Raw genomic sequence first — 12,530 nt, forward strand, 5'->3', positions numbered from 1 at the left:
ACCTCTGTAGACCTGTGTGCAAAAGCAATACTCTGTCTGCTCATTCTCCCTTAAATGTACGGGCTCAAATGGTTATGAGACAGTATTGCTACAGGTTTGATCAAAAATAAATGCCATATATCTAAGGACCATGAATAAGGGATGAAACAGCCAGTGTGGAGGTAAAAGAGCTAAAGGGAAAAAATATAAAGATACCATTGCTTTGGACTGTATAATCTCAGCAGAGTTTCTTGCCATGTCAGGGGCTTTATTTCAGAAGTACCTGTTAATGCCTCTTGGCTACACAACCCCATTTGATGAGGCAAAAGCAGGCAGACTTCTGTGGAAGTACGAGCTGCTTGGTAACCTCTTGTCACCAGAAATAAAGAACTGGAGTACTGGTATTGTTGCTGAATCTATAAACCAATGCTACCAGAGGGGACAAATCTGCAGAAGCTTGAAGAAGAAATAGTGCAGATTTTTCCTATCTAAGCCATTTTTTCTCCAAGGAATTTCTGAAGAAATGGAGGAACAAGGAAGAAATACCAGGCCTTTCATTCTTTAAAATGTGGAGGGGAAACCTTTTTTACCTCTGTCCCCCCATAGAATCTTGTGCAGTGAGAGCTCCCCTTACTGTTTCAGCCTACCTGAACTCCACTCTCCAGACAAGGCTGAGGAGACCTCCAATGGATGGATCATGAAGCTTTCTTCTTATCAAATGTTGTCTCCCTGTTGTGTGAATATGTAAGGTCACGTACTCCTTTGGTGCTGCATAAAGAACACTCAGCTACTTTTTGAAACAATAGCCATAGTGTTCTTCCTTCTCCTTGTTTCAAGTTTTGCAGCTGCTATTTGTGTGATTTACAGAGGTTGTTTTTTTCTCAGAGCTTTCAGAGCAATTAAAGAAAATAAAGAGCAAATGCTCAGGTAGTTGAGAAGAATGGAAGATGTAAAAGATAGACATGAAGGCAGAGATACCATTAACAACTCCTAAAGAGGAAAGAATAAAATACAGCTTGTTTTCAACATGCCTTAACAAGCACAATTCCAGATTCAGTCTATTTCAAACTGTGATATGGTTTGAAGGGGAGACAATCAGTAACTTCTAAAGAATATGAACATCCAATTTAATAAAACAGCAATCATTCGTCTATTGTGAACTTCAAAGTCATGCTGTATTTATAATAAACAGTTGTTCAAATAAGTTGGTAAACTGTGATACGCCCTACTTGCATTGACCACTTGTATGCCTGGATTTTTCACACTCAAAAGGATAAAAAAAACCCCCAAACAAACACCCAAATGGGTTGTTTTGGGATTTTAACGTTTTATCTTGACCATTGCACAAACATGCCATATCTAACCTCCGTGCTAACATGTTGGCTCACAGGCTCTGTCCTCCTTTTCACCTTTCTAACCTCAGCTGAAGCTGTTGGAACTTGCAGAGGCTACTAAACCATGTCCATACCTCAGCAATCTGACTCCTTCACCCTCAAATTCATGTCTGTTCCTCTCTGCTCTGCATTTCAAAATCCAGAATTAAGCAAACCTGCAGTAGATGTGCATGTTGAAATGCACTATTGCTTTCTGCTTTGTAGTTTCCTTGTTGCCCAATAGCTCTGTCAGTACTTTTTTTCCTGCACACACTGCTGTTTTTTTCAGCACAACCTGAGAATACAAAAAAAAAAAAAAGTGGGATCTCAATAACATCCTTAATAAAGGAGTTTTCAGACTTTTTTTTTTTTTAAGGTAGAGTATGACACAGCCCTAGATGACACACACCAAATAAACAGGAAAAAATTTGCCAATCCCTGTTCTATATTACACACCCACTGAACATTTTGGGTGGAGAATCTCCAAGGTCAAGCTCAGTTCTTTAAAAATATTCCCATTTCTACATGAGAAGGCAAAATATCTCAATCCCTAAACCTCAGTAGCCTTTTCTATTTCTATTGAAACTTTAAGTTTCCCAGAAGACTACTGCATTTCATTGTTTGAAATATCACACCAGCAGTAAAATTTAATGTACCCCTCCCATTGCAGATCATTAATTTGCTTAAATTACCATTTCTGCCATGCCTAATGGAGGCATTATGTCTATTTACTAGTCCACTGCAGGACTGAGGAAGGTGGCAAGGTTCCCTTTTCCACATTGCTTCTGCCTCAACCTGTATTTATTGTTCCAGTTCTTTCGCATCACTTTAGACCATTTCTAAATCATCTAAATCCAGGATATGTTAACATGAACTGAATTCACATGTTCAAAGCCAGTTTCTCAGCATAAAACTTTGCCATTTTGCCAATGTTTTTACTCAATGCTTGAGGGACTTTTAACACCAGCATGAGTGAAGCAGGAGCCACAAGGCAACATCAAATAAGTTCTGCATGGGTCCTGAGCCAGGGTGCATGCCACACATGCTTTGAAGAGCCACTGCTCTGAAAGAATGTGGTTCAGAGAGGCTTGTGTTCAACTGGTTGAAGGTCATCACCACCATATGGGTCAGGTCAGCCCTACAGCAGCCTCAGATGTGTGTCTGGAGCAGGCAGATCTCATGCAGTTCCTTCCCACAGCTGCACCTCAAGGTTTTGGGCTTGCTTCCCCATGGACCAGGCAGCTCCAAAGTCCACATTCTAGAGCCACTGTCAAGGACAGGTGCCTGCCTGCAGCCCTTTCTGTCTTTGTCCTTCCCTTTGAATGCCCACTGAACCTCCTTTCCCACATGCCAAACTCGTCCCATGTGCATTCACCTCTCCAGAACAAACGATTTGAAATGAAGGTGCAGTCTTGCAGCAACAATCACATTAACTATTTATTCCGCTGAGACAAACCATGAGTCAAGAGCAGCTTTTCAGATATGGAAGAACTTCTAGTTTCTACTGCCAAAATTATTTTCCCAACAGTGTTTGTCTTCCACAAAGTGACCTGACCCAAAGGTGTTTGTACCCGTGACCAGGAGGGACTGAAGACAAAGCAGCAACATAGTACTTGACATTGTTTGGTGTACAGGACTTAGAGAGGAGAAAGATGAAAACAGACACATGATGCTGATAAGAATTTCTTTTTATGTTATTCCAATAAAAAATACATTCATACAGAAATATAACAATCTTGCAAAAAACAATTTCAAATAAAATCTTGTAAAACAAAATTTTTACAAAAATCTTACAAAGAGATTCTTTAGATAACAGGGTGCTTCAAAAACAAAAAAAGAAATTTCACTAATAGAAACTTTTTCTTCTTAAATTTCAAGCAAAAATGTTTTATTTTTTTTTATTTTTCAGCTTGATTGAGGCTCAGTTATCACCTGAACAAAATGTACTTGCTTATTAAGAAAATTACAGGCATTTGACATATGGCACACAGCCCCACCCCATCCACACAAGTCTGATGGTATTTCACAATTGAGACAAGCCAGTGCAAGTTTTTTTTTGTTTGGGGTTGGTTTTTTGTTTGTTTGTTTTTGCTTTTCTTTTTTTTTTTTTTTTTTTTTAATTTCTTGTTTATAAGAATTACGGCTAAGCCAAGGACAATGCAAACAAGGAGTTAAAAACACAACAAAACCCGATCGTAAATAGAAATTCATCTTCTGGAAAATTTTGTCTGTTTGGGGGAAGAAAAAAAAAGTGCATATTCAGGCAATTTAAACCAAAAATGAAATGAGAATGATTTAAGCCTGTGTTTTCCATAGAACCAGATCACTTGCATATACTTTTTTTAAACCACTTATCTACATACATTTCCAGGAAGATATACCAAAATATTAGCAGAGTAAGCAAGACTGATAATTAATAGTAAAAGAAACAGGTCACATGTTTCATTGCAGACTGTAGTGAGCTGGTTTAAAAAAAACAAAACAAAACTGGTTTTGGACAGACTATACCTACTCTAGGAAAAAACAGTCTTTATTTTAGCTGAACTATGTAAAATTAGAGCTCAACCACCACAACGACTAGCTCACTTACAGGTCCTCCAGTAAGCTGGAAGGCCAAAATCCGAGTGTACTTCTTCTGCACACAGCTAATATTCTTTTAGCATGCCAATATTCGGTTCATATCATTCTTAAATGGCCACAGATACGCTATTCCAGACAACCTAATAACTACAAAACACAGTCAGCAGTCTGAGAAGGACTGAATGCCAACAAAGCCTTTAGCATACCATTAAGCTAAAGGTAAAGCCTCTAAAAATGCTAGATTTTAATTAACTGTATCTTTCATTTCTTTGTCTCCTTAATGACCGTATTGCGGGGGGGAAGGGAGAACGGGAATATTTTGATGGGCTGTGGCATTTTCTAGCTATGTGTTCTAATTTTTTCCTTTTAAAAAAAATATTTATATATTATCTATATATATACACACATACACAGACTGTACACACAAATATACATACACAATTATTCTTCTGCCCACTTTTAAAAAAAAAAGTAATATAGTTTCTTTCTGTATGACCAACAGATAGCTAGATATATAGATGTGAAACTTGTGCCTTTTAAGCAAATACATCTTTTAATACTTCTGTATCTTTAATATGTATGAAAACTGGACATATTAAGTACAGTTGGGGTGTGTATATACACAGTTGTTGTGCAAGGTCAATATAAAAAAAGTCTCAAGGTGGCAGAACTGGTCAGGTATTCAATTGGCATATGCATTATACTGTAACACAGTCAAATTGTCTAAGTTAAACAAATACTGTACTGACATGAATGACTTTTCTCTATATTTGTCTTTGTGAAGGAGGACCCTGGAAGTAACCTTTTTTTCCCCTCATATTATACATTTGATACAGTACAATGCCAGGTGAAAAGAGAGCCTTAATAAAGCATGCATCACCCATACCCCTGTATAAGACCCCCTGCAAGAGAAGGTCACTTGCATAAGGCACCATTATTAAGGTCAACAGTGCATTAACAGCTAGAAAACCAGAAGTTAGTCCTCAAGGCATAAATAAGAGAAAAATTAGCTGCATGAGAAAAATCAGTTTCTAACCAATAGTGGTTTTATCCACCCAACAAAAAAATTATTCATGTTCCATACATTATGTAACATTAGACCAATTGTATTTTAGCTGCTCTTAACTGGAATCAAAACTGCAGTCCTGATTAAAGAATGGAAAAGCATATAGTTCCCCAGAACCATGCAATAACCTTTGTATTATAATGAAAAGTTATAGTTGTGTTACATTTGTAAATACACAGCTTATACAATGGATTACAAATGAGCTCTGTAGCAAGTAAAACAAGCTACTTGACACATTGCACGTTTAATAGCTGCACCAGACACCTAAAGCTCCTCTCACACAGGAACAGGGAGGTCCCCCATTTCCATTCTGGCATCCTGACTCTTTTTATTCCCCCCTTTCCCCTCTCAGGTTTTCCCTCTAAAAAGGTGCAGACACCCCTCCCCCCACCCCTTGGAAATGATTGGTGGTCGTCCCGTCTCACAAGATATTCCTCACATACAAGACATTCAGACTTTTTTTTTTTCTCTTACAGTTATAAAACAACCACAAGAAAAAAAATGTGCCTCAGCATACAGTCATCAAGAGATCCTCATCGCATACAGTCGCCCAATCATTAACATTCTCAGTGCACATGCTCACGGCAAAGGCTTAGGAGCCACTCAGAAGGTTAGATACCAGTGTATGAGTCCAGGAAATCCCAAACATCACGCACCGCGGTTGCTATGCCGTTCTTACATGACTTATTAGCCCTCAAAAGACCTTCAAGGAAGTGAGGTCCTGGAGGCAACTGGGTAGGGTGCAAAATGGCATGCTTTGGCTGGAACACGCATCCCTCCGCTCAAGGCTCTTCAACCTTGACGCCTCTTAGCCCGCAGGATTCACCTCTTGACCCATTCAGAGGTGTCTCTTCATGTGAAGGGCCAGGTGGTCAGACCTGGAAAAACACCTGCAAGGCAAGAGTGAGGCTGTGCGTTAGCCCACGGCCGCCGGCACACGCGACGCGACACGCGGGGCTGAGGCACCTCCCCTTGCTCTGCTGCTCCAAAACACAGCTGGTGGAGGAGGGATTTGGCATTCCCGGGATACACAGGAGTACTCAAGGTGTCTCTGGGCACCCAGGAGCTCTGTAGATGGGTGGACTGTGGACTTCTCAACATTCATCTGCAAGATCAGGCTACAAACCACTTCCCAACGATCAGTAAAATGGAAGGGTTTTTCTAGTCTAAATATGCAGTAGTTCCTAAAAACTACCAGACACAGTTATGCTCCCAAATAATTCCTACACAAGCAAAAAGCAGCCTAGACTGGCTTTCCAACAAGCATTAAAAATAACTATTTAAAAGGGTGCATTTCAGTCACATACCTGTCACAGTGACTACATTTAAAAGGCTTGGCACCAGTGTGCTTTCTGAAGTGTCTGGTTAATTCATCACTTCTTGCAAAACGCCACTCACACCCTTCCCATGAACATCTGTAAGGCTTTTCCCCTACAAAGAAAGCAGATTACATGTTAGTCATGATTTCATTCAAAGACAGGTTCTATCATTTTCTATGTAAACCTCCTGCACTTCCCCAAAGACAGACAATTTTATTTAACCTGAATGCTTCAGAACACGTAAGCATAGAAGGCTCACAAAATTCACCCACGATTCCTACTTATCTTGCTGCAACAGCACATCAAATAATCTCACTCTAATGAAAAACATTAATTTAAAAAAAGTGATTAAACAGGCTTCCAGGAAACAAAGGAATCCAGCCCTCTACCATTCCTGTTCATCCATAAATGGCAGGCTTACTCCCAAACAGGTACCATTCACCTCATAAAGGTGATTAAAGACAGCACAGCTAGGCTCCAAAATGCAATTAGGCTACTGTATTGCATCAAAGTCCTCTGTCACTCACTCATCTGCATAACATGCAACCTCCTTTCTGCTGAGCCACTTATTCTTGGAAAAGCCTGCATACCGCTTTGAATACTGCTATTTCAGCATTCAAGAAATACCACTTCCATTCACAGGAACGTTCTCAACCAGACAGCACCAGAACACCAGTTCTGCAATACTTCTGAGTCTGGCAGCTATTTATGTCTGCTCAACAACCACGGTTTCAGTGGAAGTTGTTTTTTTCTCTTGAAATAATCCTGTTTTATCTGACTTCTGCATGACAATGGGAGCATCCGAGCTTGCTCAGACTTCCCATAAAAGCCACAAAATGCTGAGCACGAGTGAAAATAGAATCTTTTCCTTGAATTCTCTTTCCCACATCTTAGGGGGAAAAAAAAAACCAAAACAACCATCCATATAGGTGTTTGCATTGGTACACCAAGAACACCAAACCAGCTCCTCACATTAAGCCATGACTACTGAGCCAAGGCACAGCTCTATGCATCTAACTGCTGTCATAAAGAGATGTCAAATAATAATGCTCAAACAAGCACATCAGCACGCTAGTTCAACCATAAAATATTCATAAAAGCCCTGAAGTATCTATCTTCCTCACTTTCTTTCCCAATAATACACAGGATTGTTATTTTTAGTTCAGGTTTCATAACAATGAAATGCTGTTGCTCGGTAATTTGGCATCAAATTATACAGTAGATCGTACATTTTTAAGTCCAGTTGGGCAGATGTGTCAGAAGGACAACACCATACAGTGGGCTTTCCAAGATTTTTTGCTGATGACACGCATTAAAGTGTTAAACAAGTTACAAATATAGCTATACTTAATATAATCAAGGCCTTGGTGTGTCTGATAAAATAGACCCGATGTGGTCTGAAGCATAAAAACAAGTTCTTAAAGACTATTTAGTGATCTGACCGATGTTTGCATATATATCCCTTTCTTTTAGTAATAAAGTCATAGCTCACTTTTACTTTAGAAATAATCATCATGAAAGGCCTGGCACCTATTTTGGCTGGACCTTTGCTCCTGAAGACCACGTGCTGCTGCAGCTTCCCAACTACTGCCTGCTTAGACAAGTAGCTCCTATTTGCTATGACAGCAGTCTAATCCACCACCAACTGCCCTGGCTCATGAAGAGAATGAGGAAGTGATGTCGTCCATGCTGGTAAGCCTCTGCTACTATTACATCATCTCTCCAAACCTGGGCTACCACCCAGTGATTGAGTAATGCTGTGACACCACTACCACCACCAAGGGGTATCCCTACAGTAGCTGCCAGCTCTTGAGAAGCATAGGGTTACCAACCTGTATGAGTGCGCTGATGTGCTTTCAGATGTGAACTTTTGGTGTAAACTTTTCTGCAACCGTTAAAATGACACCTGTGAACACGCCTTCTGCCATCTGGAGAGGTGTCACCATTGGAGGGTGTACCTTTTTCTGCAGTCTTTCCAGTGGTACCGGTACGGATTTTCCCCGGTGAATGCAACTCACCCGGCGTACAATTCCATATCTGGGAAGAAGGCTCCTTGCTCAGCTCAGGAGACGAAGGGGGAGTGGAAGTGACAGATGAACTCAAGTTTCCTGAACTGGCTAAAACATCACTTATAGGGTCAGAGGTAAACTTTGTCGTGGGTGAGAGCTCCTCAGAGCTGTCTGAAGATTCACTGCTCACATCAGAATTCAAACTGTTGGTCTCTAAGTTCTGACTAGCAAGATTGTCCTCTTTCGGGACACATGTGTTCTTCAGTTCAGATTCCTCCTTTTTCTCACGTGCCAGAATAATTTTGGTCCAGAGATCCTCCTGGCTATCAAATTTGATTTCAGATGCAGAAACATAACAGGGTTCACTCTGAAGATACCGTTCCAGCTCCAAACATGTCTATGTAAAAGAGAAGTAAGAATAAAGAGAAAAGTTACAGGCCTGCTTAAAAATAAACCAAATTATTTTACACTTCAAAAAGCATGCAGGAATGTAGTACGTTCGATTTGAGGTTTCGAGGTTCAAAACAAATTAAAGGCTCCTCAAGCTCTAACTAGGTGACTGTTACGATGAAAAGAACTCAGTTTTCGAGACCTGGGCAGGAGTTCAAACACACAGCTGAAGGTGCAAGTCAGCTTTGGTTTCCAAAATAGCATTCTAATGACTCAGTCAAATTATCATCACTCTCATCATAAAATCTGTGTTTTCAGTAGGCTGATGTTGAAAACGACCATAGAGAACCACAACATATAACCACACTTCGCTCCTGCACCTTGACTAATTTCAAGTTGTTTTGTATCTCTCTCACACAATCATGAGGCTGAAAGGACCCAACCAAATACAATGTGCTCTGACACCCAGTAAAAACCCTAACTCTGCGTCAGAAAACAAAGCCACATTTCAGCAAGGCTGCGGAGCTGCCGGCCTGTCTTCTGGGAACATCAATGGAGCAGCAGACATCCTCCCATTTCCTGTGCATGAGAACACAGCACACTCGACTTTCAAAGAATGTCATTTCCAAGCGCACTGGCATGCACACCACATAACTCAAACTGCTCCCATGCGTGTTCAGATGAACATGGAGAACTTCAACAACAGAGGAGAGGGGAGGAAAAAAGTTCCAGAATAGAAATGTACTGTTCTATAGGATGGGACACGGGAAATTACTCTGAGGTCCTGCTGGGAGTCCCACAATGAACAAGAACTTTATCTACTGGCCAAGAGTGCAACTGTATGAGTCATCTCTTTCTTTCACGAAATGCCAAAGGAGACTTCCTTTTAAAACCATGACTATCTGCCAAGAAAGTACTCTGCAAATGTACATGTAACAGTACATGGACAACTTACCCCCGACCACATTCCCCTCGACTCCATGAAACAAAACAAAACAAAAAACAAAACCACCCTAAATGGGTGAAACTGTGGGTTTCAATTTCAATTCACCCTGCTGACTTTCTAGCCATTTTCAGAGAAAAAAAAAAAAAGTGAACTGTTATGGCAACAAGCTGATGTTTTGGGATTATTCTTTCCACTATAGGAAACGAGCCATATGGAAGCTTTACACAGAAAATGGACACACCAAGTTTCCAAATCAAACGCGACTTATTTTAGCTTGGTCATATTTTCCAAGCCCGGTAGCAAAACCTGGTCCCAAATGCCACACATTCCCCTCACAGCCCCCTTCCATCTGCCCATGAGCAGAGCCGCCATGGGAGCAGCCTCTTTTCTCCCCCAGCACCGCTCCAGCAAACGGGGTCACATGCTCTGGTCAGGCTCGGAGTGTAGGGAAAAATTGGACAGAAAAATCAGAACCACAAACAACCCCCAAAACCAAACCCACTGTTGCACACGGTATTTATGTATCTGTCTGTAATTAGGGAACTGGGTTGCAATGCTGCTAAAAACAAAAAGGGTTTCTACAGAGACAGCACAATAGTGCTTTGGTTTTCCGTGAAAACAAGCAAAAAAAGCATTTATTAAGATCTTGTTAAACTTTCATATCCCCGGCTAATTTAAATTCCTCATTAGATAGATTAGTAATGGGGAGCAGAGTGAAGCTCTCCGAGTTTAAATGCCTCTGAAGGCTACTGGGAACGAGGGCTGGCGCTTCGCCAAGCGCCCGAATGCCTGAAGGAAACTACTTAGCTCCATTTCAATCACGTACTATGGAGCTGCCGCTCTGAAAGGGGAGCGGGGGGAGGGAGGAAAAAAAAAAGTCATTGCATACAATTAGTAGGCATGTGAAGGTTGTAACACTTTGCATTTCAACCTTCTGGGAAAGGCTCCTTCGGCCCTTCTGCAAAGGCAGCAGGTATCTGATCCGGTGGCCGGGCTGAGCAGCCCCCGCTGCGGAGCGAGCGGAGCGGCGGCCGCGCTGCCCCGAGCTCCGCACGGCTGTCAGACCCTGCCAGCCCGCTGCTTGCATCACAGTAAGGAGAGAAAGGGATTTATAAAAAAAAAAAAAAAAAAAAAAAAAAAAAAAAAAAAAAAAAAAAAGGAAAAAAAAATGTCCATTAAAGGGAAGGAGCCTCCGTTCTTCTCCCTTCCCGGCCAGGGCAATTAGCACAAGGGGATCGCTGTCATATGACTGACAACTCACGGGCTCGACAAAGCTCCCTGCGCTGGGAACAGCCACGCTCTATACATGTATTTACAGCACATACACAGACATGTGTACCGACACTCCTGGAGGGCTTTTTCCCCATCTTCGCCAGGAACAAAAACAATAATAGTATAAATTTGCAGGAAAAAATTAAACAAAACCAAAAAACACCAACACCAGCAGGAAAAAAAAAAAAAAAAAAAAAAGAAAGCACAAACCCACAGCACAGGGCGCAAAGCAGCCCTTGGCCAAGGCAGGGAGCTCGGATGACAAGACCCAGCTGTGGAGTCTGGACCTGGTACAAGCGCAAAACTTTTGCCAGGACTCGGTGTGGAGCGAGCGCCGGCTCCGCGCGGCTGCGGAGCGGAGCGGCCGCGGGCGCTGACAGCCCCCGGCAGCGCCGGCGGTAAACAACGAGAGACGGGGATGCGCAGCTCCTTCCATCCGCCTCGGGACTGTTCCCCCCAGACAGCCGTCTGCTCAAAGCCGAAACACCTGCTTCAAAACATCTCTACACATTTGTGCTGAATTCTCCCCAAACTCCTCGCTGACACTTGGGCTTGATTTTTTTTTCTTTTTTTTTTTTTTTTCTTTCTTAAATCCGCTCATCCTTTATCCTTTAATACGGCTTTAAAAAAAAATCCCCGACAACAACAACAACATCGACATCCTCGTTTACCTGTTGCCAATATTCCTCCAGGGACGGCAAGGCTGAGAAGTAACCCGTGTCGTGCACAATCTGGAGTTCCTGGAAGATGCTGCACATTGGGAGAACATCCATGTCTCAAGTTGCAACAACAAAGTCAGTGCTGGTTACCAAAAATACAGATGCCTCCTTTATGTGCAGGGGTTGCGGGGTGTGTGCGGGGGGGTGTCAACCTCTGCTCTCAGTTTCCAAGCCCCCCCCCCCTTCCTCCAGAGATGAAAAAAAGAAAAAAAAAATAAAATTGTATATATAGAGAGATATATATTAATTCCTTGAGGAGCTCGGGGAGGAAAAAAGACCCAAAGTTTCATGCAAAGTTTAATCGCACAGCAGGGCAGGACGTCTCCCGGGGCGGGCGCGCGGCTGTCCCCCCTCCCGCGGCCGGCGGACCTGGCGCAGGAGCGGCCCCAATATTTGCAAACACGGCGCGGACTCTGCGAGCGGAGCCCCCCGCAAAACTTCCCTATTCAAAGCTCTGCCCGGCCGCGCCGCCGCCCCGCCCCCGCGCCCGCCCCCGCCCCGCGTGATCCCGGCGCGCCGCCCGCCGCCGCCGCCCAATCCCCGCCGCGCGCCCCGCGACCCGCGTGCCGATGACGTCAGGGCCGCCCAATCGCCGCGCCGCAGACATCGCGGCTCCTCCTGGCGTGACCGAGCCCGGCCGTGACGGCTCCCGCCATTGGCCCGATTCGAAATTCGCCCCCTCCTGATTGGCCGGCCCGGCGGCAGGCTATTTTTAGCAGGGTATATAAAGCGGGGAAGCAGCGGCTGCTTTTTTCCGAAGGGGCGGTGTGCGCGCGCGGGGCGGCCGCGCGGGGGAGGGGAGCGGCGAGCGCGCGGCGCTGCCGGCGTTGGCCGCGGGGGGCGCTGCGGGGCCGGGCCCGCTCTGCGGCCGGGCTGT

At 43.3% G+C, this 12,530-nt stretch overlaps 1 protein-coding gene across 1 annotated transcript; it reads right to left on the minus strand.

Moving 5' to 3' along the window:
* Positions 1-3,437: 3,437 nt before the first annotated feature.
* KLF6 (KLF transcription factor 6) lies at positions 3,438-12,090 on the minus strand. Its single transcript, XM_082282572.1, has 4 exons — positions 11,606-12,090; positions 8,150-8,723; positions 6,306-6,429; positions 3,438-5,888 (listed from the first exon to the last, which is right to left on the minus strand). Exons 1-4 carry the CDS (start codon positions 11,705-11,707, stop codon positions 5,837-5,839), a joined length of 852 nt encoding a protein of 283 aa, XP_082138698.1. The 5' UTR covers positions 11,708-12,090; the 3' UTR covers positions 3,438-5,836.
* Between the last annotated feature and the right edge of the window lie 440 nt (positions 12,091-12,530).

Source organism: Coloeus monedula (genome assembly GCF_965178545.1).
Source record: "Coloeus monedula genome assembly, chromosome: 1".
NCBI lineage: Eukaryota > Metazoa > Chordata > Aves > Passeriformes > Corvidae > Coloeus > Coloeus monedula.